The sequence below is a fragment of the Lethenteron reissneri genome, unplaced genomic scaffold (genome assembly GCF_015708825.2).
Source record: "Lethenteron reissneri isolate LAM-NWPU_2019-01 unplaced genomic scaffold, ASM1570882v1 scaffold_1574, whole genome shotgun sequence".
Classification (NCBI taxonomy): Eukaryota; Metazoa; Chordata; class Hyperoartia; order Petromyzontiformes; family Petromyzontidae; genus Lethenteron; species Lethenteron reissneri.
Window position 1 is genome coordinate 57,658 of NW_026891305.1, and position 24,410 is coordinate 82,067.

The 24,410-nt window shown below is 50.6% G+C and overlaps 2 protein-coding genes across 6 annotated transcripts; one reads left to right on the plus strand and one right to left on the minus strand.

The window, feature by feature from the left end:
* Positions 1-618: 618 nt before the first annotated feature.
* On the minus strand, positions 619-10,464 carry LOC133362670 (endothelin receptor type B-like). Its single transcript, XM_061581592.1, has 6 exons — positions 9,988-10,464; positions 4,318-4,430; positions 2,089-2,287; positions 1,358-1,510; positions 729-862; positions 619-643 (listed from the first exon to the last, which is right to left on the minus strand). Exons 1-6 carry the CDS (start codon positions 10,462-10,464, stop codon positions 619-621), a joined length of 1,101 nt encoding a protein of 366 aa, XP_061437576.1.
* A 4,982-nt stretch (positions 10,465-15,446) lies between these two features.
* On the plus strand, positions 15,447-23,256 carry LOC133362667 (uncharacterized). Of its 5 annotated transcripts, none has more exons than XM_061581586.1 (5): positions 15,484-15,498; positions 15,790-15,853; positions 16,284-16,380; positions 18,382-18,797; positions 20,348-23,256. In XM_061581586.1, the coding sequence occupies exons 4-5, from the start codon at positions 18,484-18,486 to the stop codon at positions 22,572-22,574; spliced, it is 2,541 nt and encodes an 846-aa protein (XP_061437570.1). In that variant the 5' UTR covers positions 15,484-15,498; positions 15,790-15,853; positions 16,284-16,380; positions 18,382-18,483; the 3' UTR covers positions 22,575-23,256. The 5 variants fall into 5 exon arrangements, with proteins under 5 accessions (XP_061437572.1, XP_061437574.1, XP_061437570.1 ...); XM_061581587.1 differs by having other exon boundaries at positions 18,409-18,797; XM_061581589.1 differs by having other exon boundaries at positions 18,525-18,797.
* Positions 23,257-24,410: the final 1,154 nt, after the last annotated feature.

Sequence of the window (24,410 nt, forward strand, 5' to 3'; positions counted from 1 at the left end):
ATAAGCTCTTTTTTAAATCCTTTATATTAAGTTCGCTCGCTTGCTTGCTTACGACCGTGCAACTCTTTCGGTCGTTTTTTAACACACTTCCCGTGATCCAATAGAGCTGACATTTTGCACACAGACTCGTTGTGCGTGACAATTTTCGTGAAATTTTTTTTTTACATTTTTACACTGTTTAGGCAATTTCTTTTAAATATTTAATTACCAATTGCTTAATGGTGGCAGACAATCATCTCTGACCCATAGGTGGCAGCCATCTCAAGCCAGAGGACGAGAGGACTCGAGCCGCCACGCATATAAGTTCCTAGAATCAACCCACCCGCGCCTGCAACGTGGCTTCATCCCAGAGGTCGCAATCGGGTACCCGATACCCGTACCCTACCCGTACCCGGCCGGGTACGGGTAGGGTACGGGTAGGGTACGGGTAGGGTACGGGTAGGGTACAGGTAAGGTACGGGTAGGGTACGGGTAGGGTCTGGGTACGGGTAGGGTCTGGGTAGGGTACGGGTACGGGTAGGGTACGGGTACGGGTAGGGTACGGGTACCCGTTTGCGACCCTGGTGCGGCCGGGTACGGGTACGGGTAAGGAATCAAAACCCGTTTGCGACCTCTGATTCACGCGAAGACGATACAATTGACTCTTCAATCTCCCATGGGACGAGGAGGGCACGAGTAGAGAGGGAGAGAGGGGGGGGGGGGGGACGGTTCGGGGGTGCCCCCCCCACCTGAGCAGCTCGCAGCGGTTGGGGTCCATCTCGTCGTAGACGGTTCTCTTGAGGATGCGGCTGAGATGCAGCGGCAGCCAGCACAGCGCAAACACCACCGCCAGGCAGAACACCGCCTTGCCTGCCTCCCGTTGCTGTGTGTACACACACGCACGCACACACGCGCACGCACACACACACGTACACACACACGCACACACACACACACACGCACGCACACACGCACGTACACACACACACACATGCACACACACACGTACGCACACACACACACGCACACACACACGTACACACACACGCACACACACACGCACGCACACACACACGTACACACACACACACACGCACACACACACGTACACACACACGCACATACACACGCACACACACACACGCACACACACACGCACATACACACACACGCAAACACACGCAAACATCCGTCGAATCAACATCTCGCAGTTTCACGAATCGTTCGGTGACAAAGTCGGAGAGCGAACGTCACGGACCCCTCCCTCCCCTCCTGCCCGCCACCGCAAATCGGTTACGTAACCGCACAACCACGGGGAGCCGTTCGGCCTCCAGCCGATGGGGCCGGCGGTACCGGAGGGAGGTCCCGAGGTTCACACCTGCTTGAGGTGCTCGTCGATGGCGCTGCCAAGGTTTCGCTTCTTCATCCCAAGCATCTCGACGGTCGTGAGCGTGTAGAAGACCGCCGCGCAGGCCAGCGGCATGCAGAAGTAGAAGCCGAACAGCCACCAGTCCTTGGCTTTGGCGTAAAACTGCGAGGGCCCAGACAAGAGGTTTCGTCAGAGTCAGGCGGGGCGACAAATCTCCTCGTGGGATAGCCGAGCACAGGGTTGGTGGAGTATCTAATTAGCTGCCTGTCTCTGTGAGTGACTGAAAGACAGACTGTGTGTCAGAGGTCGCAATCGGGTACCCGATACCCGACTACCCGTACCCTGGTGCGGCCGGGTACGGGTAGGCCGTGAGTCACTGGTGAGTAACCGTTTGTTACTCATTTCCCAACGTCTTGTCTCTTCTCACAATTCAAGTTCCTAGAATCAACCCACCCGAGCCTGCAACGTGGCTTCATCCCAGAGGTCGCAATCGGGTACTCGATACCCGTACCCTACCCATACCCGGCTGGGTACGGGTACGACTGGATACGGGTACGGGTACCCATTTGCGACCCTGGTGCGGCCGGGTACGAGTACAGCAACCCGGACAAAAAACATTCGGTGACGATTCACATCCCCGTTTGTGCCGACCGGAGTTTGCGAAACCACCCCCCCCCCCCCCCCCCCCACGGTTACGGCGACGCCGGTGGTTGCCACGTTCTTGACGCGCCGTGTCGCACCTCCACGAAGCTCGTCTGCGGGATGACCATGCACGTGTCGAGCGTCCGGTTGCGGTATTCCCAGGACAGCGTGTCGAAGGCCAGGAGCTCGGGCACCGCCAGCACCAGCGACAGCGTCCAGATGGCCAGGACTTTAAGCGCCGTGAGCAGGGAGAGGCCCACGCCCTGGAGGCGGTCCCAGTGCGCGACCGCACGGTACCTGCGTAGAGGGGTCACGGGAGGGCGAACAAACACACCGGGGGTGCTTGTGCCTGCACGCGGAAAGATGCTTACATCCACGTCCGCATCGGTTAGCCCTGGGGGGCTGTAATGGCGCTGTGATCCCCCACGGCACCACCCCTTGGGGGGGAGTTGCTATATAAGGCGGTGAGCCGGTGGGCTCGGGGTTCAGTGTTTAGCTTAAACCAGAGAAGAGAGAAGACCGGCTAGATAGGCCCTGGGACTCCCCTGGCTCGCCGTGCTTCTAAGGAGCAACCAGGGCAAGCCAGTGGCGTGGCCCCCAGAGCCCAGAGCCGATGTTCTTGTAAGAGCCGGTCTGGGGACTCAGGGTGCCGTGATCCCAGCTTGGCCAGAGCTGGATCAGCTAGCCTCCCCTAGCCCTGTAGTGGAGGACCTGGGAGTAGGCTAGCCGGGTTAGAGACAGTGGGAGCTCCCTGTTAGACGGGTGAAGTGGCCGGTCTGGTGACTCAGGGTGCCGTGATCCCAGCTTGGCCAGAGCTGGATCACTAGCCTCCCCTAGCTCTCGAGTGGAGGACCTGGGAGTAGGCTAGCTGTGACATAGATTGTGGGATCTCCCTGTTAGACGGGTGAACGGGACGATACCCCTGCGAGTGTTGTATACATTGGCCTGTGCTGAGTGAACCGTTTAATAAACCTACTACACCGACTACACCTGCACAGCCACCAAAGATAAAGGCAATGACCCCCCCCCCCCACCCGTGTAGCCTGTAACAGGCTGTTGTCTCGCCGGTGGCGATGTTTACACACCGCACCACGTCCTCATTTGAGGCCGAGTCTACCTAGGGAAGGCCCAGGACCGGTTCAAATAATCGTCACCGGTGTTGGCCGTGAGCGGGAAACGGGCGATCGCTTCGGGTCCTGAAGCAGAGGAGGGGGCGGCCAAGTTGGTGCTGGTTGGTTTGTCGAGGCGAGAACTCGCGAGTGAGCGGGACGGGTCTCGCTCGCAGGAGCGAGCTGGATCAACACGTTGACACGTGTCGCATGTTTGGGAAGCGGGGATTAGTTTCGGCCGCGTCCGTCCGGTTTGGCAACCTGAAACAATGTGTACGCACAGCGGCTCACCACATCCATCATACAGATCGCTATGTCTGTGGCTGCTAGACGGCGCTGGTGCCATCTACAACAGTCTACCAGGAAGTCGGACAATATTCAGTGAGAAATGAGGTTCTGGGTGACACCCAAGGAATGACACCGTCACTTAATTATCTAAAATACTGTTGTAGCCTGCTGCTTATAACAGAAGGAGCAGAAGGGAGGAGGGAGGGAGGAGGAGGAATGTAAACTCTGGAGATGTACTACGACTGTTCCTATTCTATTTGTATGTTACCAGGCAAGGCCCACTCAGCTGTATACGACCTGGCCACAAACGACAGCTCAACGAAGTAGCTGATCACGTGGGGACATTTAGAGCAGCAGCCAAATAGCATTTATAATCAAACGCATGTTTTTTGTCTTAATTTGGAGGGAAAAACCAGAGGACTCGGAGAAAAAATACACACGACCACGGGGAGAATATGCAAACTGGAAATATACAGCAGCAGCAGGCGTCAGGGTCGAGATCAAACCCACGACTTCCTGTATACCAGGCGAGGTAGTTAACCCATTTACATTTTTCTTCTGATTCCGTACACGTATGTCATGCACACGTATGTCATGCACACGTACGTCATCGGAACGGAATTGGAAGAACAACTAAAATAAAATTACTTTATCGGTAACCGAGGCTCCCACAAGGCCATGCGGGAGGGAGTGTGGCTATTGCGACCTCTGGGATGAAGCCATGTTGCAGGCGCGGGTGGGTTGAGTCTAGGAACTTGAATTGTGAGAAGAGACAAGACGTTGGGAATCGTGTCGTGACAGTTCTCCGCGGTGAGCACGATGTCTTCAGGAACACGCCTCTCCAGACAAAGTTCACGCCAACAAGCGCTTTGAGCGCTTCCGAGATTTGAGCCGTGAACGGGAACAGCGAGCGGCCGGGTCTCTCCTCACCTGTCTCCGCTGAGCACGCACAGGCTCAGCGCGCTGATGCCCAGAGAGGCCTTCTGCACGAAGGGCACCGTCTTGCACACGGTGGCACCGAATGGCCAGCTCTCGGCGTGCAGCTGGAAAGATAAGAACGCACCGCACGCACCCCGCAGGTTTTCTCTGGAAATGAATTGAGGAAATGAATTGGGGTCCTCCCAAACATCAACAACAACTATACTCTTAGTTCTTTCGGTAAAGACACCATGTAGGCAAAAAATGAAATAAAAATTAATAAAAATAAAACAATAAAATCACGACGTTTCGGAGGCAACACAAGTCTCCGTCATCAGGTGGGACCGTCACAGCCAGTCATGAAAGCTTCAAATCTAGAATCAACAACAACAACAACAGTTCTAGATTTGAAGTTTTCGTGACTGCAAGGGTCCATGCTCTTTGGTGTTTTTCGGTAAAGTCACGTAGGTGAAAAAGAAAATAAAAATAAATGAAATCACGACGTTTCGGAGGCAACACAAGCTTCCGTCTTCAACAACAAAAGTCTCCAGAACTTTTAGAGGCCTTTTTTTTTGGGGGGGGGGGTAAAAGTCAATCGAGTTAATGATCACAACAAAAATTTTTTGTGTTAGGTCACGTAAGTAGAAATGTTGTGTCCTAACCCTCCACCACCCGACACAGCCAGTAAGGTTTGTCACGTAAACAACGCGCCAATTCCACATTCCCATGACAGTGGCGAGTCTGCTCATCGCAACACCGCTGTTGACTTCACCATCATGGGGTAAAACCAGGGGCGGTTTCTTCATTAGGGCGATTGGGCGACGCACCACCAATGTCATTCAACCACAGAGTCACGCTAGCCGTCACTGCAGCCTCTGGATATAGTCCAATCAGCGTCATGTCACGTTCTGTGGAGTACCGCCTCTTTTTGGGCGATTTCACTCCGGCTGAGAATCGCCCCGAGTGGCCCCATAGACTTACATTCAAAGATGTTTTTTTTCGAACGGCGGGCGCTGCAATGCATTCTCTATGGCTTCCGGGAGGGCTCGCACTAACGTGCTTACGTCATCATACGTGCTTACGTCATCATACGTGCTAACGTCATCATACGTGCTTACGTCATCATACGCAAGCACGTTTCATCCAACAATATAATTTGTGGCCACCTAGTGGAATCTTTAATAAAATAAACTTGAGTGGTTTGTTTTAATAGTGAGTATAGAAACAAACAAGATGTATTGTAAGAGTCACTTTATTTTTCATTAATATTAAAGAAGTGAAGTTGCCTTTACATGCTTAAGCTGTTAATTTATCCATTGCATGGGTGGACCTTATCCTTATCAATCATCCAGACATTTGCCCCCCCTGAGAGATTTTGCAGGAGCCGCCACTGGGTAAAACATTTCTTTTTTGTAATTGAGGCATCGTCGTTTCATCTATGCATTTCTATTTGTTATATAACAACAGTTTTTACACTTTACTTTGGCCAGAATATTCCTAAGTTAGTGAATAACAACTGGATATTAGCCAATTAACTTTTTGCGAATATTCTCTTTGTATAACAAAGTCTGAATATGTATTGACACTGGAGGAGGAATCCGATGAGCTATGAAGCTCTTTTTCACAGATGTCCAGTAGGGGCACGGGGTCAGAACGTTAGAACAACAAAGTGAAAAAAAACCATGACAGTCTATATATAGTTACGTGTATATAGTATCCAAGTGTACGTACGTATGTTAAACCGCTTTCACGCCACACATAGCCGAGCGTGCTAATCGGCTGCAGACACGCGAGCGTGTTGTACACACACACACAGGTACACACACACACAGGTACACACACACACACACACAGAGGTACACACACACACACAGGTACACACACACAGGTACACACACACAGGTACACACACACACAGGTACACACACACAGGTACACACACACACAGGTACACACACACAGGTACACACACACACACAGGTACACACACACATGTACACACACACAGGTACACACAGACACACAGATACTCACACACAGGTACACACACACACAGGTACACACAGGTACACACACAGGTACACACACAGGTACACACACAGGTACACACACACACGCACACACACACACACACAGGTACACACAAACACACACAGGTACACACACACACAGGTACACACACACACACAGGTACACACACACAGGTGCACACACACACACACACGTACAACACACACACAGGTACACACACAGGTACACACACACAGGTACACACACACAGGTACACACACACAGGTACACACACACAGGTACACACACACAGGTACACACACACACAGGTACACACACACAGGTACACACACACACAGGTACACACACACATGTACACACACACAGGTACACACACAGGTACACACACACAGGTACACACACACAGGTACACACACAGGTACACACACACAGGTACACACACACACACAGGTACACACACACAGGTCACACACACACAGGTACACACACACACAGGTACACACACACAGGTGCACACACACACACACACGTACACACACACACAGGTACACACACAGGTACACACACACACACAGGTACACACACACACAGGTACACACACACAGGTACACACACAGGTACACACACACACAGGTACACACACAGGTACACACACACACAGGTACACACACACAGGTACACACACACAGGTACACACACACACAGGTACACACACACAGGTACACACACAGTACAACACACACAGGTACACACACACAGGTACACACACACACAGGTACACACACACACACAGGTACACACACACAGGTGCACACACACACGTACACACACACACAGGTACACACACACACAGGTACACACACACACAGGTACACACACACAGGTACACACACACAGGTACACACACACACACAGGTACACACACACACAGGTACACACACACAGGTACACACACACACACACAGGTACACACACACACACAGGTACACACACACAGGTACACACACACACGTAGACTTTGGCGACCAATATTATCCATAAGGGGATTGTTTTTGGGATTACATCGCGCAAATATAAAACACGCGACCTCTACGATGGTTGTACATCCGTCGCATGCTGTAGCTGGGGGGGGGGGGGGGCACGCTGGTGCTCGCCTGTGGGGCAGTGCTCTGGAGGCAAGGGTTGGTGGGTCACGCAGAGATTTGTCAAACTCCCAACCCACTGGGGCTGCGAGGCGCCCTGGAGATGGGCAGTCCACAAAGTGGTCTCTGGAATCCATCACGTGCAGAAGCTACACAGATTGGCCAAACATCCTCAAGCAGGATGCTCGTTCTACAGAGTCTTGCAACTCCTCGGGGCTTTTCTGGATACATCAGAGGGAATTGTTGCTGATTTTCTGTCCATCTGTTTATCACCCATATGGAAGCAAACGAAATGTTGAAGCAGTCTATATAATTCAACGCTTTAAAGCTTGCTACTTATCAAGTCACACACGAGGTGCGTGGTGGAGTGGTAGTAGTGGCGGCAGTGGTTACCGCACAGTAATATTGAACCGGCGAGTTGAGTTCAATTCCCAGCGATGGTCAACATCAGTGACAAGTGACATCTGAACTGGTCCTGCCCCAACCTGTCCCTGGCCAGCACGGCGAGGCGTGGTCAAGCAGGCCGCGTGGCTGACGCGCTATGGGGAGGGCCCTCATCCAGGCAACACCCTTCTCACAGTGGGTTGACAGAGGACTGTCAATGAGACTTGTGTCAATGTTCATTAACAACAATGATCCACATTCTTGTTTTTTTGGGGTAAGGCAAACCGTGGTGGCTTCAATGCCAAAATTATTGCCGTCACCCCCCCTCTCCCACCCGACAAGATTGTCACGAATTGCATAATCATCACGTGGTAGCTGGGAGAGAGAGACATTTAATTTCGTTGTTGGCGAACCGTCTTGACAGACGAGTGGTAATCTCGGCTCGTCAATGAGTATGTGACCTGTAAGTCGTCGTACAGCTTCCCGAGTCTGCATCGCCTTGGGGACTAAATATGAATGAATAGTCTTTGGTGTTTTCGGTAAAGTCACGTAGGTAAAAAATAAAATGAAAATTAAAATAAAAGTTCTTTATTTTATTTATTTTCTTTTAGTAAAATGTAAATGTGTTTATTTATTTATTTCCTTTGAGTACAATTTTCTTTTAGTTGTTTTTACCGAAAAAAACCAAAGAGTATGAATCCTTGCAGTCACGCAAACTTCTAATCTAGAATGAATGAATATATCATTTTGACCCGGTGGGTGTAGTCACCCAGAATGATCTCTCTCTTGACTCTCTTGGCTCAAACTCGCTCTCTTCTCTCTCTCACCATCCTGCCTGATCTTGAGCTGTCTGCTTCATTTCTCTGGAAGCCTTCCACCAAGGTGTCATTCTCTCTCTCTCTGCCGCACGGCCTCTTTCCCAGCATCGCTCAAAATCTTTTCGCGAAATCACGAAGCTTCATTATTCGTTTTTTTATATTCTTGGTTCTTTCGGTAAAGTCACGTAGAAGGGAAATAATAAAATATCAAACAATAAAAATTCTCACGACGTTTCGACTGCAACACCAGCAATCATCATCAGGTGTGAAATCCATATTTTATTTTATTATTTCCCTTCTGCGTGACTTTACCGAAAGAACCAAGCATATGAATCCCTGCAGTCACGAAAGCTTTCAATCAAAATATTAGTTTTTGTTTCGTCTCCCAGGTATGTACATGTACAACAATCTCACTCATGCACATATCTCTCATTACAAACAACAGCATCCATTAACCCTGTTGGCAGCATTTTAAATACGCAACAAACAACAGCAACAACTTTTTAAAGAGCCAACACTACTCTTAGGTTGTTTCCGGTAAAGTCACGAAGGTAAACTAGTAATAAAATAAAAAATTAAAATAATTAAATTAATAAAACAAGTATAACCTGTAAAAAAAGTTTTTCACTCTAAATCCTTTATATGCGTGGCGGCTAGAGTCCTATCGTCCTCTGGCTTGAGATGGCTGCCACCTATGGGTCAGATGATTGTCTGCCAGTATTAAGCAATTGGTAATTAAATATTTAATTTGTTTTCCCTAAACAGTGTAAAATTTTGGAAAAAAAAATTCACGAAAAATAATTGTCACACACAACGAGTCTGTGTGCAAAATGTCAGCTCGATTGGATCACGGGAAGTGGGGTAAAAAACGACCGAAAGATTTGCACGGTCGTAAGCAAGCAAGCAAGTGAACTTAATATAAAGGATTTAATAACTAGCGATTTAATTTAGTTTTATCATCATTAAAACCCACGAGTATGATTCCTTGCATCTTCTTGGTTCTTTCGGCAAAGTCACGTAGAAGGGAAGTAATAAAATAATAAAAATAAAACATAATAAATAAAATATAATAAAATTAATTTTATTATGTTTTATTTTTATTATTGTATTACTTCCCTTCTACGTGACTTTACCGAAAGAACCAAGAAGATGAATCCCTGCAGTCACGAAAGCTTTAAATCGAAATTTATGATTCCTTGCAGTCACGAACGCTTCAAATCCAGCCAGCAGCAGCAGCACGTGGCTAAGAACTCGCGTTGTTATTGACACCGCACCACGTGCGCGCGTCCTACCCCCCCCCTCCTCACCTTGTACACGTTGATGGGCATGTCTAGGACGATGTAGAGGAGGTCTCCCAGAGCGAGGCTGGCGATGAGGACGCTGCTCCCGTCGCGCATCATCGACTTGTCCCCGTAGACAACGAGCAGCAGCGCCGAGTTGCCGACGCTCCCCACGAGGAAGACGACGCTCGCCACGGCCGCGTTGACGCGCTTGAAGACGAGGCCCACGCCGCTCTGCGCCAGGCACGGGGGCGGCCTCCCGCCAGCTCTGGGTCCCGGTGGGGACGCCGAGAAGGAGGAGGAGGAGGAAGACGGAGGAGGAGGAGGAGAGGACGAGGCCATCGCTGGACTGGTCGCGGGGATGGTCTGGGCGTCTGTCGATTGGGACTGCTCTAAGGGTGCAAGTGACGGTGGGGTTCCTTGGCCGTGTACCGAGGCCAAGCCGACCAGGGTGGCCAGGGAGAGGCACAAGAAGGTGGACGTGAGCCTCCTAGGGGTGGACATCGTGGTCGAGGTGGCGGTGTGCGTGTGTGTGTGGTCACGCTGGGTGTGAACTTGTGTCCACGTGCTCCTCCTGCTGATCCTCCCGGGGCAAAGTTCACTTTGGTGTGCAGCTTCCGGGTGAACAATTTTTTTTTTAGAAATATTAAAAAACCCCCCACGCTTTCATCTTCTTGGCTCTTTCGGTGAAGTCACGTAGAAGGGACTTTACCTAAAGAACCAAGAAGATGAATCCCTGCAGTCACGAAAACTTTAAATCAAACCCCCCCCCCCCACGCTTTAATTAAATGTCACTGTCCCAGATGCCCCTCCCCGTGCCCCCCTCCCCCATCGCCCCTCCCCCTCCTGCCACCCCCCCCCGCCCCTCCCCCCCCCCGTGCCCCCCCCCTTCCCCCCCTGCCCCTCCCCCCCCGTGCCCCCCCCTTCCCCCCCCGCCCCCCGTGCCCCCCCTTCCCCCATCGCCCCTCCCCCCTCCTGCCCCCCCCCCGCCCCTCGGCGCGGCTGCTCAGAGGACACAACTCCAGACGGAATTTGTTAAATAATAAAAGCGTGTTATAAACAAACCCATCTAGGATAACATCAATCCTCGCCGTAAACCAAGTATCTGTCATCTCAAAACATGAAAAATTCGCAAATGTATTTGTTTGGCTTGTTTTGTTTACAAACACATCACAACGGACGTATTAGAACAGAAAAAAATATAAAATAGATTTTTGGTTCTACGTTTGGAAACTATTCCTCGCTTGTTGTGTTTCATCGTCAAACAAACTCCCCCCATTCTGCCCCCTCCCCCTTCTCCCCCCCCTCCCCCTTCTCCCCCCCTCCCCCTTCTCACTCCCCCTCCCCCTTCTCACTCCCATAGAGACCCCACAGAGATCCATAGACACCCATAGAGACCCCACAGAGATCCATAGACACCCATAGAGACCCATACTCAGAGAGACTCACACAGACCCACAGACATCCAGGGACTCGTATAGATCCATAGAGACACACGGAGAACCATCATCATCACGTGAACATTTCTAGTAGCAGCCAAACAATCTGAACGTGTGCAGATGTCAACTCGACATGTGGAGGGGGAAAACCCGGAGGACCCGGTGACACATATACAGCAGCAGCAGCAGGGTTGGGATGGAACCCACGACCTCCTGTAGACCAGGCGAGGTAGTCAACATCTCATAACTACAGAGAGAGACACAGACTCCACATATACAGCAGCAGCAGCAGGCATCGCCAGGGTCCGGGATGGAACCCATGACCTGTAGACCAGGTGAGGTAGTCAACATCTCTTAGCCACAGAGAAAGAGACGCAGACTCCACATATACAGCAGCAGGCATCGTCAGGGTTAAGAATGGAACCCATGACCTCCTGTAGACCAGGCAAGGTAGTCAACATCTCTTAGCCACAGAGAGACGCAGACTCCACATATACAGCAGCAGCAGGCATCGCCAGGGTTGGGATGGAACCCACGACCTCCTGTAGACCAGGCAAGGTAGTCAACATCTCTTAGCCACAGAGAGACGCAGACTCCACATATACAGCAGCAGCAGGCATCGCCAGGGTTGGGATGGAACCCACGACCTCCTGTAGACCAGGCGAGGTAGTCAACATCTCATAGCCACAGAGAGAGAGACGCACACTCCACATATACAGCAGCAGCAGCAGGCATCGCCACGGTCCGGGACACACACGCACACACGGCGGCCAACTCAGACCGTATTGGTCACCCCGTGCCCCGTATAAACCTCAACGTTCATCCTGCAAAGTCCCATCATCACAAGGGAAAGAAACACAGATAGACGATTACGATTTGTTGCCCGCATTGCAACGTCTGTACGCTGTGTGGGCCTGAAAACTCGCCTGTTGCAAGAACACGGGTCGAGCGCACGGGTTGGGACGTCACGGTGGGTGGCACGTGCGTGTGGTGTGACTCCCTGAACCCTGCGGGTTCCGTGGTGACCTGTGAATACACTTGATGTCTCTTGCACACCTCACCCCGTGTCTGTCTCCGCGTGTGTGTCTCTCGCGGTGTGGGGAGCGGTGGTGCAGCGGTTAGCGCTACGAACCCGGCGATCAGAGTTCGATTCCGGCTCACGGCCAACACCGCCAGTGACGATTATCTGAACCTGTCCTGGGCCTCCCCTAGGTCGACTCAGCCTCAAAGCGAGTAGCTGGTGCGGTGTGTAGCGAACATCGCCACCAGGGAGACGAAGGCGGCCGGGCGTGGTGCTGGTCACCCACCGCCACCTCGTGTGTAGCCACAGTGAAGGGGGGTGAGAGGGGGGGGTGAGGGGGTGAGTGGGGGGGGGGTGAGTGGGGGGGGTGAGTGGGGGGGGGTGAGCGAGTGGGGGGGGGGTGAGTGAGTGGGGGGGGGGGTGAGTGGGGGGGGTGAGTGAGTGGGGGGGGGTGAGTGGGGGGGGGTGAATGGGGGGGGTGAGTGGGGGGGGGGTGAGTGAGTGGGGAGGGGTGAGTGGGGGGGGGTGAGTGGGGGGGGTGAGTGGGGGGGGGGTGAGTGGGGGGGGGGTGAGTGGGGGGGGGTGAGTGGGGAGGGGTGAGAGGGGGGGGGTGAGTTGGGTGGGGGGTGAGTGAGGGGGGGTGAGTGAGTGGGGGGGGGTGAGTGGGGGGGGGTGAGTGGGGGGGGTGAGTGGGGGGGGGTGAGAGGGGGGTGAGTGAGTGGGGGGGTGAGTGGGGGGGGGGTGAGTGGGGGGGGGTGAGTGGGGGGGTGAGAGGGGGGGTGAGTGAGTGGGGGGGGGTGAGTGAGTGGGGGGGGGTGAGTGGGGGGGTGAGTGGGGGGGGGTGAGTGAGTGGGGGGTGAATGGGGGGGGTGAGTGGGGGGGGTGAGTGAGTGGGGGGGGTGAGTGAGTGGGGGGGGGTGAGTGGGGGGGGGGGTGAGTGAGTGGGGGGGGTGAGTGGGGGGGTGAGTGGGGGGGGGGGTGAGTGGGGGGGGGGGTGGTGAGTGGGGGGGGGTGAGTGGGGGGGGGTGAGTGGGGGGGGGGGGTGAGAGGGGGGGTGAGTGAGTGGGGGGGGTGAGTGGGGGGGTGAGTGGGGGGGGGTGAGTGGGGGGGGGTGGTGAGTGGGGGGGGGGGGGTGAGTGGGGGGTGAGTGAGTGGGGGGGGTGAGTGAGTGGGGGGGGTGAGTGAGTGGGGGGGGGTGAGTGAGTGGGGGGGGGGGGGTGAGTGAGTGGGGGGGGGGGGGTGAGTGAGTGGGGGGGTGAGTGAGTGGGGGTGAGTGGGGGGGGGTGAGTGAGTGGGGGGGTGAGTGAGTGGAAGGGGTGAGTGAGTGGGGGGGGTGAGTGGGGGGGGGTGAGTGGGGGGGGGTGAGTGGGGGGGGGTGAGTGAGTGGGGGGGGGGTGAGTGGGGGGGGTGAGTGAGTGGGGGGGGGTGAGTGGGGGGGGGTGAGTGGGGGGGGGTGAGTGGGGGGGGGTGAGTGGGGGGGGGTGAGTGGGGGGGGGTGAGTGGGGGGGGGGGTGAGTGGGGGGGGGTGAGTGGGGGGGGTGAGTGGGGGGGGGTGAGTGGTGGGGGGTGAGTGAGTGGGGGGGGTGAGTGGGGGGGGTGAGTGGGGGGGGGTGAGTGGGGGGGGGGGGTGAGAGGGGGGGGGTGAGTGAGTGGGGGGGGTGAGAGGGGGGGTGAGTGGGGGGGGTGAGTGGGGGGGGGTGAGTGGGGGGGGTGAGTGGGGGGGGGTGAGTGAGGGGGGGGGGTGAGTGAGAGGGGGGTGAGAGGGGGGGTGAGTGAGTGGGGGGGGGGGGGTGAGTGGGGGGGGGGGGTGAGTGAGGGGGGGGGGTGAGTGAGAGGGGGGTGAGAGGGGGGGTGAGTGAGTGGGGGGGGGGTGAGAGGGGGGGTGAGTGAGTGGGGGGGGGGTAAAGGGGGGGTGAGTGGGGGGGGGGGTGAGTGAGTGGGGGGGGTGAGTGGGGGGGGGGGTGAGTGGGGGGGGTGAGTGGGGGGGGGTGAGTGGGGGGGGTGAGTGGGGGGGGGTTAGTGAGGGGGGGGTGTGAGAGGGGGGGGTGAGTGAGGGGGGGGGGTGAGTGAGAGGGGGGTGAGAGGGGGGAGTGAGGGGGGGTGAGAGGGGGGGTGAGAGGGGGGGTGAGTGGGGGGGGGGTGAGTGAGGGGGGGGGTGAGTGAGAGGGGGGTGAGAGGGGGGGGTGAGAGGGGGGGTGAGTGAGTGGGGGGGGGGGTGAGAGGGGGGTGAGGGGGGGGGGGGGTGAGTGAGTGGGGGGGGTGAGAGGGGGGGTGAGTGAGTGGGGGGAGGGGGGGGTGAGTGAGGGGGGGTGAGAGAGGGGGGGTGAGAGGGGGGGGTGGGTGGGTGAGTGGGTGGGTGGATGGTGAGTGGGCGAGTGTGTCTGTGTACCTGTGTCTCTGTGTGTCTATGTGTGTGTCTGTGTGTCTGTGTGTGTGTCTGTGTGTTTGTTTAGCAGCACTTGCCCCCACAAAGTGTGTGGAGGCTACACGGGGGAGCTTTGCCGGTGTAGTGAAGGATGTTGCGGGCGGGCTGGTCTGGTTGCCCACAGCCTCAAGATTGCACAACTTTGACAACGACTCGTCACGAGCGGGTGGTGGTGGTGCTGGTGGTGCTGCTGGTGGTGATGGTGGTGGTGGTGGTGCTGGTGGTGGTGCTGGTGCTGGTGGTGCTGCTGGTGGTGGTGGTGCTGGTGGTGGTGCTGGTGGTGGTGCTGGTGGTGGTGGTGCTGGTGGTGCTGGTGGTGGTGCTGGTGGTGGTGTGGTGGTGCTGCTGGTGCTGGTGGTGGTGCTGGTGGTGCTGGTGGTGGTGCTGGTGGTGCTGGTGGTGCTGCTGGTGCTGGTGGTGGTGCTGGTGGTGCTGGTGGTGGTGGTGGTGCTGGTGGTGCTGCTGGTGGTGCTGGTGGTGGTGACGTTGGGCCGCCTCATTAACATAATTTATTCAGTTGCGGGGTCGCTCATTGTGGGAGGAGCGTGGCTTGTAACCCGAGAGTGACGTCATGTCACCTGCTGCTGCTGCCGCGTGACGTCACGAGGTAACAGGACGTTGCTGCTGCTGCTTCGTGCTTACTGAAATCTGAGGTGAGAATTTCTCATCGTTGTGGTGGTTGTTGTTGTTGTGGTTGTTGTTGTGTACCAAGGTAGAGCCTCGCTGTTTCTCTCTCTCAGGGATGTCAACTGAGTAGCAGCGAGTGTTGGAATCGATGTCCAGATTGGAACTTTGCCCCGCGGGGCCTTGCCTCCTGCCCTCGCCTGATTGCGTTCAAGTTTAATTATCTCGCTCAAGATAAATTTGTCTTCACGCGGCTCGCTACTCTGTAACTTTGGTTCGCTGTAGATATTAACGCAGTTTTTTTTCGTGTTTTTTATCAGCCCAAGCCCGCTCGAGCTGCTATACCGCTCTCGTTTTCAGAAGCGACCTGCCAACAACAACAAGGTGAGGCTTGTCAACACGTGGCGCTGTTCACTCTGGACGCGGCACCGCGAGTCGGTGTCTGTGGGTCACAGGCGCTCAGCGCCGCGTGCCGCTGTTCACTCTGAACGAGTGGAGGGGGGCACCGCGGGGGGGGGCAGGAGGTAAATCCGCGCCGCCGCCACGGGGAGAGGGAGAGACACGGGGAGCGCCTCGGCTGTGTCGGTTGATCCTCCATTCTTTACTCGGTGGAGTGACGCAGCATTAATGTCACTGCTAGAAACCTCCTGGTTCCACCAGCCCACAGGGGATTATTGTGTCCGTCCGTCCGTCCGTCGTGCATCCAGAAATGGGAGGGGTGGGGCTGGGTGGGGGAGGGGGCTGGTCACCCCGTGGTGCCCTTATAAAACTCAACGTTTCACCTACTCACGCCGGCTTGTGCCCGCCCTCACAGTCGGGCATATTTGCGGAATACACCACGCCGCCGTTGACCCTGCAGGCCATTGACCGAGCAACCCAACGTTCCTACCAGCTCCCTCCGCAGGAATGAGGTAATGGTGTGCTGGGTGAATAATCAAGAGACACACACTCACCCAAATGCAAACAAAGTTAAGAGCCCACAAAGACGCACACTTTGGCACGTAAGTTTGCCTACCACATAGCTTTACATTGGTGTGTGTATGCTCATAAGTTTACTCTCAGGCACGAATATACTGATTTTGTACAATCTACAATGGCCTATTGTGTGAGAACAATATCCCGTCTGACAATGAAACAAAGGCAGACTTTTCACAGACTAAGATGTCGACATTAATGATTTTACTCCAGAGTACTTTTTAAAACATGATTCAAAGTTTAGGTGTGTCTTTCCGCATTGCAATAATGGCACAAGTATTAAATGTGGGTGTTTGAGGTTATCTCGGCCAAATACTCCCAACAACTATGTCATACCCCACCCTTGAGGTACACTGCAAGGTCCAGAGACACGATGTCTCATATCCTGTGTTAAAGCCTTAAGGCAGACAACTGTACAGTTTGTCTTTATGTCCTACCAAATTATTTTATGAACGTAATACAAGGGCAGCAACAACACATCTAAAAACTGCTGTTTGGATTTCCTTGACTTAAATACAACTCTCCAACGATGCAAATGGCCATGAGCGGTTAGGAGAGCTTCTTTACCAATGCTGTTTATTGAATGAGTGTTGCAGTAAATCATCCAGTACTTTGTTGCAGTGCCACACCTGGTTCAGAGTTGCACCTGCCACTGTGACTTTGAAGTTCACGTATGAGTACCATTATGCACCTGTGTCTGATTAGTTTACATTTATATTGGCACCGAAGCAAAAACGGATGACAAGGGAATTCTAAAATGTATATTCATTGATGGATTTACCGCCAAATAACACTTCATGTAGTACTGTAATTTAATTACCCACCTTTTTAATCTGCTTCCTGAAAAAAGCTAGCGTTTTAGAATATCTTACATTTGTGCGTAAAGTACGAATAGCTTTTAGAGGACTTTTTTGTACATTTTCCACCATGCACATGAAAACCAGATGATTGGCCTTGCTTCTAATTCCTTCTACGGGAATGCTTTGAAATTGCATCATGGGTGTAGTAATGACTAAACCATACCAACCTCCATCTTTCCCCAATCTCCAGATGTATCAAATTCTCAGCATAGCAGGTCACGGCTCTCGGGTGAAAGCAGTTCCCCCAGTTGGTACAGGTGCAGCCTGAGGAAGGCTGCTGGCAATTGAACACAGTCCTTTTTGTTGTACACATTCACACACTGGGTCTGAAGAAATTAATGGCACGAGGAGTGGGATTTAAGCCATGGCTGCATTCTCGGCACATACCGTAATTAAAATGTTTGCCCATATTTACAGACTTGTGTTGGTGAAAAAACCCCAGCAATCTTGGGCCAGATTGCTCTTTAAATCTGGGTCTGCAGCGTGGGACGGCACCACCTTAAGTATTTTTCAAACGAAAAAAAATCGGCAGTGTGGAATGTCCATGTGTTTGCACAATGGGAACGCTTGCCAGAGTGAACCTTTCTCCAGATGAACCTTTCATTTAAATTCACATTGCTGTCAAAAAGTATTTACAGAGAAATGTGCACCATGAAATGTGCGTAGAGCTAAGATAATGGCAAAGGAGGAGTTAAGTTTGATAAAAACAAGAGTTTTAAAATGATCTTTGAATACAATGTTTCTTTAACTCTTGAAAAATATACTTTTAAGCGGTACGAGATGGCACAGATAAGAGTGGGGATAAAAAGGCACGTGTCTTTATCATCCATTTCCATTACATTAATTTCCATACTTGTTTCACTTAGAGGGCATTTAGACAATGTAGAGATGATCCCGATTCATGTAATTGCTTAGCTTGCTGGTATTATGCCACGTGTTTAAATTACTTTGTATTTAGACTATGAAATATATTTTCAACTCCATTTCTTGTTGTGGTACATTCATTTTCGTGAAGTACTTTATTCCGAAAACAATTACAAGAATAATTAAATATGTTTTGTTGTTGTTGCAAATCAGGCACTCTCATCCTGAATAACCGTTCAGCAGGAAGCGGAGAGTGGGAGTGTGCGCGCAGTGAAGGACAGTGGCCTTGAACAAAACCGCCGGCTACTGAAGAATATGTACAGCGTTGCCGACCTGCTGGCTTCCCATGGCTTCAGGTCGGGCAGGAGGCCGACATCCGGCAGCAGCAGCAGCACACAGCCTCCACTCCGGATGGAGCCGCCCCGGTCAGGGCTGGAGCAGGGGTTTCCTGGCCAGGATGTGTGGCACGACGCACCGCCCGCTCCCCGCGCCACACGTCACTCCAGCCTGCCACTACAAGAGCACCCCGCAAGGGCCGAGCCCTCCAGGGAAAGGGCAGAGCTCGTAAGTGAAAAGGCGAACTATGAAGAGGGGCAAATGCAGCCCCAAAGCCCCCCTGTGACCATAAGGTGAGGAGCTCGCTGGAGAAAAACGCACCGTCAAAAAAGTTCAGCATTTTTAGACATCATTTCCTTTCTTTGACTGCTGTGTCATTTGCCTGAAATGAAATGTGCTTGTACTCTGTTTGAACAGCTGTAACATAATTTCCTTTGAGAAACGAACAGATTACACAAATGTATATGTATGCATATATGCTGCTTATACAGTACTTACTGTATGCCTATAAAAAAAACACTGGCTTATGCATAGAATGTGACAAGAGTGCATTACGTCGACTATTAATACTTAAATAGAATAGGTTTCACCCTTTCTGGCAATAAACCAGGAGTTAAGATTTCCAAACACCACATAGATACCTTTACGTGATGCTTGAACACCCCTATCTAACACATCAATAGGCTGCAGGATTTATGCTGACCAGTCAAACAATATACACACATTTTAAACTATTAATTCTTACGTGCACAATTCTCTGCAAGTACTCTGATCACAAGAATCATTTTCAAATGTTAATCGATGCAGTTACATGCCTAGATATACACCTGTGGGCAGATTATATGAATGCCCACTGTTGGTGCAATTAAAATACAATATAATTGACCGAAATGAGAATCCCTGGTAAGCTTGCTGTGGTTGCATCCTGGCAGCCGTACCAGGCACATTATTTTATTTTTGTCTCGTTTTAAAGTGCTGCATGCATCATTTATGCCATGGATAGTTACTCAGTGGAACAACTGCAGTTCCCAGTTTTATTTGTTTGTTTGTTTTCCACTGCTGTGCTAACTTTACGCCACAACTCATTCGGCCACGGTTTGGTTTTACACTCTCATCATTTATGTGGGTGAGTAGAAAGTAATCACAATCAACTGGCAACAGGGTGGTACACCGGCTATGTGAAAGATGTACTCCTGAAGACATATGAGCTCAGACATGGTATGTTGAAGTTTGGATTTCACCAAGGCAACATCAACTTCACGGTCTTGGCTTCCGTTTTGGGGATTATTATGCTGATGTTCATGCCCCCCACCCCACATACTGAAAGTTTCTTCCAAACCCATGAAATACCAATAAAATGTTGTCACCCTTGTAACAGACATGGCAAATATAATACAAAGACTGAGCCAAAGGGCATGTCTTGATTTGAAATGGCCCGTCGTTGTTTTCAATGAATGGTCTGCATCCGATTACGAATTGGCAGAGAAACTGCTTAAAAGACAGTGTTGTAAAATTCTTAAGGGGATGCGATGCTGTATACACTGTATAAGGCGTTCACAAAGACACTGTAATCCTTTTGAATATGATTAATTAGTCACCAGCACTTAAAATATTGTTCCAATAGTTAAACTCTTTAAGATGTCCTAAATGTTTCAAAAACATGTATAAAAAATGAATGCAAAACAGCATGCTCTACAAAACACACACTCGCACATGATTGATGTCTACCCCTGACCCAGGATTTAAGCAATGGCTCATTGAAAAGAAAAAGCAGAAAGTTACAAATGCTAAAAGCGTTCTAGTGTTGATGCAATTTGGTCACAATATTTATTTTGTTCTGCAGGAACTTTGAAAACCAGCTTCCATTATTGGAGGGATCCGATGAAAGCGTGAGTTACTGGCGGCGCCGTGGGCAGGATTTCAGCGTGCTGCTGGACTACGCAATCCACCAACCGCCTCATGTTGACGTCCCTCCGCCTGCCTACCTTGCAGGGTTACGAGATCAAGCCCCATCACACAACACAGTGCAGCATGGCCCTTTCAACCAGACTGCAGTGTCTCGCGAGGCAACCCCCCCACCGTACCCTGCAGTGTCTCGTGACTCGACTCTTCCCTCGGAATACTCTGGATTGCACGGCTACCCAGCTAATGCAGACACAATCCCACGCCCCAGCACCTACCCACAGCCTCCACCATACAAGGCTGAACCTCCGACCCTGGAATTATCTCAGAACTCTGCACCACAGACTACACAGCTGCAACAAAGTAAAATAAATCCAGACTACGCGTTATTGACCGATCAAAGTAAAAATATGCACAGGAATAGCAGAGAAAAAGGGAATTCCAAATATGTATCAAGCCATTGCTGTAGTGACTACCAGGACATGTCAGGGATGTATTACTCCTCAAGTCAGTGTGGTCAGGACAGCAAGGACATGTTGGTGAATCCAGGCAAAGGAAGCACTTCCCTCCAGGCAACATCAGATGCACATGCAATATTGTACACAGGAAAACAATACTTTGAAGCAACTCCCCTACCAACAGAGAAGATTGAAAAACCTCAAACATTCAGGCCTCCACCGCCAACATACGAGATGTACCAAATGAGAAGCAAAGATTGCTACAAGGGACCAACAACACAAGTTCAATTGAAAAACGTGTGTTGTCATACGAGTACACATGAAAATGGGCAATACAAGTCATCAGCAGAATTTTCCCCAGACAGATTTATGCCTCCTGAATCACAAATGAAATATCAAAATGTACAGCTGCCCACATACATCAAACCACCAGATTACATTCCTCAATATAAAGAGAATACATCTCGTCAAAATCAACATGCAAGCAATGAAAACAGCATTGACTCTACTGGTGAAAGCAAACAAAAACTTAGAACAGCTCGTGTTGAATACATTCCATTCACAGACCCATGGGTGCGAATTGTCCCCAAGGCACACTGGGAAACTGAGCGCCAAAATCAAGACAATGGTCACAGTGTGAGGAAGTCTACAAATGACAACAATTCTGTAAACTACATTCATGTAAAAGAAGGCTTAGACAAACAATTGTTGTACTCAAAGCAAATACCACCTCCATCACTTGTGTTACCTGTACTAAATCAGGATTCATATTTTTGGAGAAATTCGCAGTCAAACCATGAAATCAACAAGCATAAAATGCATTCAGATGACATAACGTACATGCAGTTAAAATATCCGGACAGTACCTCAACAAGTGCTGATCATGCATTTCACTCAAGAAAGGGCCACATACAAGAAACAGCAGGTGAACATAGATCTGTGTTGCATACAGATAAAAAGGAGGGTATTCTTCAGGGTGACAAGACACATGAAGCAAGTGGTGGTCAGATGCCACGTAGCCTGCTTGGAGTCCGGACCGGCATGCATCAGCGAGGAGCTGTGGGAGAAACTGTGTTCTGTTTGATCTCCGTGCCAAGTCAGTCTGTGGATGTGGATCAAGGTGGCATTTGGCTCCCAGATGTGTCAAACGGCAGCAGTAACGCCGTTCCCGAACACTCCCACCAGCACACGCAGTCTGCAAGTGAGCTGGAGCTGCAAGCACTCACTGGGAAAATGATCGCCGAGGAAGAGGCACGCAAGGCCAAAGAAAAAGCGGAGGAAAAGGCGAAAAAGCATGCATGTGAAAGCCAAATATTAAGTCACCCACTGAAATTTAGTTCTGAACTAAAAGGTGAAGCAAAAATGTATGAAACACCTCAAAAACCACTATCACAAAAACAGCTTAATAATGTTACCTTGCACTGTGTTCCAAAGCAGCTATATCCTGATGAACGAACATTTGTGTCACAGAAAAATAGACAAATTCATGGGCATGCTGTAGAGGTGGAGGGTAAACATTTCCAAGCCTCTAATTGCAGGTGGAAAACCCAAAATTCACAAAATACATCCCATATTACTGGTGAAACAAAAAATGAGGAAATTAAAAGTGAATTTGGATCTAAAATCTCCTCCAGGTCAGTCTCGTGCTGCTTGTATCTGAGGAAATGTAAACAACTAACATTTTCTATTTACCAACAACAGTATAATTAATTTGGTTTAACACATCAGCTTTCGTGGCCAATATCCATAAAGGTGTATTGGGTTAGATCGCGTAAATATAAATGTGTTAACACACCACCACCTGACAGCCAATTAGTAAGGTTTGTCGCGGAAACAAAATGTGCCAATTAGTGACTACTTAAGCTTACCAGTGTGTTGGAGAGTAAACCCACAACATTTACAATTTGAGTATGATGTTTTGCTGGTGATTACAACCAGCTTCAGGCGATTTTACAGAAATGTAAAAAAGTTTGAATGTTTACCAAAATCCTTTATTATTGAATAATTGCCAGGCTAAACTATTAAAGTGGTAGGATATCAATTGGTTAACCTTTTACCGCATGTCGATATTCAAAGTTAATCATACCGCTTTATACAATTTGAGATAAAATATATATATATTGCCGTTTGCTTTGAGAATCTATATGTGGTATCAGGTTTTAAAAATTGGCAAGTTACTGCTTAAATTGGTAGCGTTTGATTTTAAGAATATCTTTGAACTGTTGAATTCCTATTGGGAAATAATTTGCCTAGTTCCTTCCTGTTTGAGCATGCGTATTAATAAAGATGTCGATACGAGTATTAACGTGAGTTTTCTTGCAGATTAATAAAGACCTGATTTGTTTTTAAAGATGACTGATCGTACGTTATTGCTACCATGTTTCCTTTAAAAAACACGGACGAGTAGACATACACACACGAGTGTGCATCCAAACACGACTGTATATACAGCGGTGTGCATTCACACACGAGTGTGCATGTGTTTCTACGCTTTTTAACGTTAATTTACTTGCAGAACAATAAAGACCTGATAGGTTAAAGATGACTGATCGTCGCTTATTGCTACAATCTTCATAGCGAACACGTGTGGAGGCGAGTTTCAGGCGAAGCATCTCCAGCACACAAGTTGACCCTCACCTGGCAGCATCGTGGCTGTCCGCTGGTCACTCATGACGTCACACTCATGACGTCACACGCACGAGCTGTAGGGGCGGGGCTCTGTCTGCTCAGTGGCGCTGTTTTCATTCATTGAGCACCACGAGCGGGGAGTCTCATTCCTACCACGTTGCCCCTACATTCTTTGTACGACACAATATTAAAACTCATTTGTTCCAGTACATAATCATACACGAGTACACATATACACCCCCATGTACACACACCCACACACGAGTGGACATACACAGCGCTGTAGAAACATACACGAATGTGCATACACACTGCCTCATACATACACACACGGGTGCACATGCATACAAGTGCGCATACACACACGAGTGTACATACACAGCAGTGTACGTACAAAGGGATTGCGTTCTACTACACGAACAAATGTGCAAACAAATGATTGTACATACACACACATTCACGCATGTACATATCCACATAAACAAGTGTGAATAAACACACGGGTGGACATACACAGAAGTACAGATGCATGTACATACACACAGTAGTAGACTGGGATAGCGGGGTTTTGTGATTATTTTCACAGGTTAAACTGACGATACAAATCTTAGATGCCCCACAACATTGAAGTACGTTATACTTTTGAAAAAAAGCGCATTCAATTATAATTCCTTCTCTGTTTCCACTCCAAACGCTTGGAATTATTAATAATATTTTAAATAGTGGCCCCATGTTTAATGAATGAGTGTAGTGAAATCTTAACTTTGGAGCTTTCGTGACTGCAGGAATTATTCTTTGGTTCTTTCGGTGAAGTCACGTATAAAGAAAAAATAATAAATTAATTAATAGCATACGACGTTTCGATTGCAGCACAAGCAATCATCATCAGGTATAATGAAATAGCGACATAAAATCTAA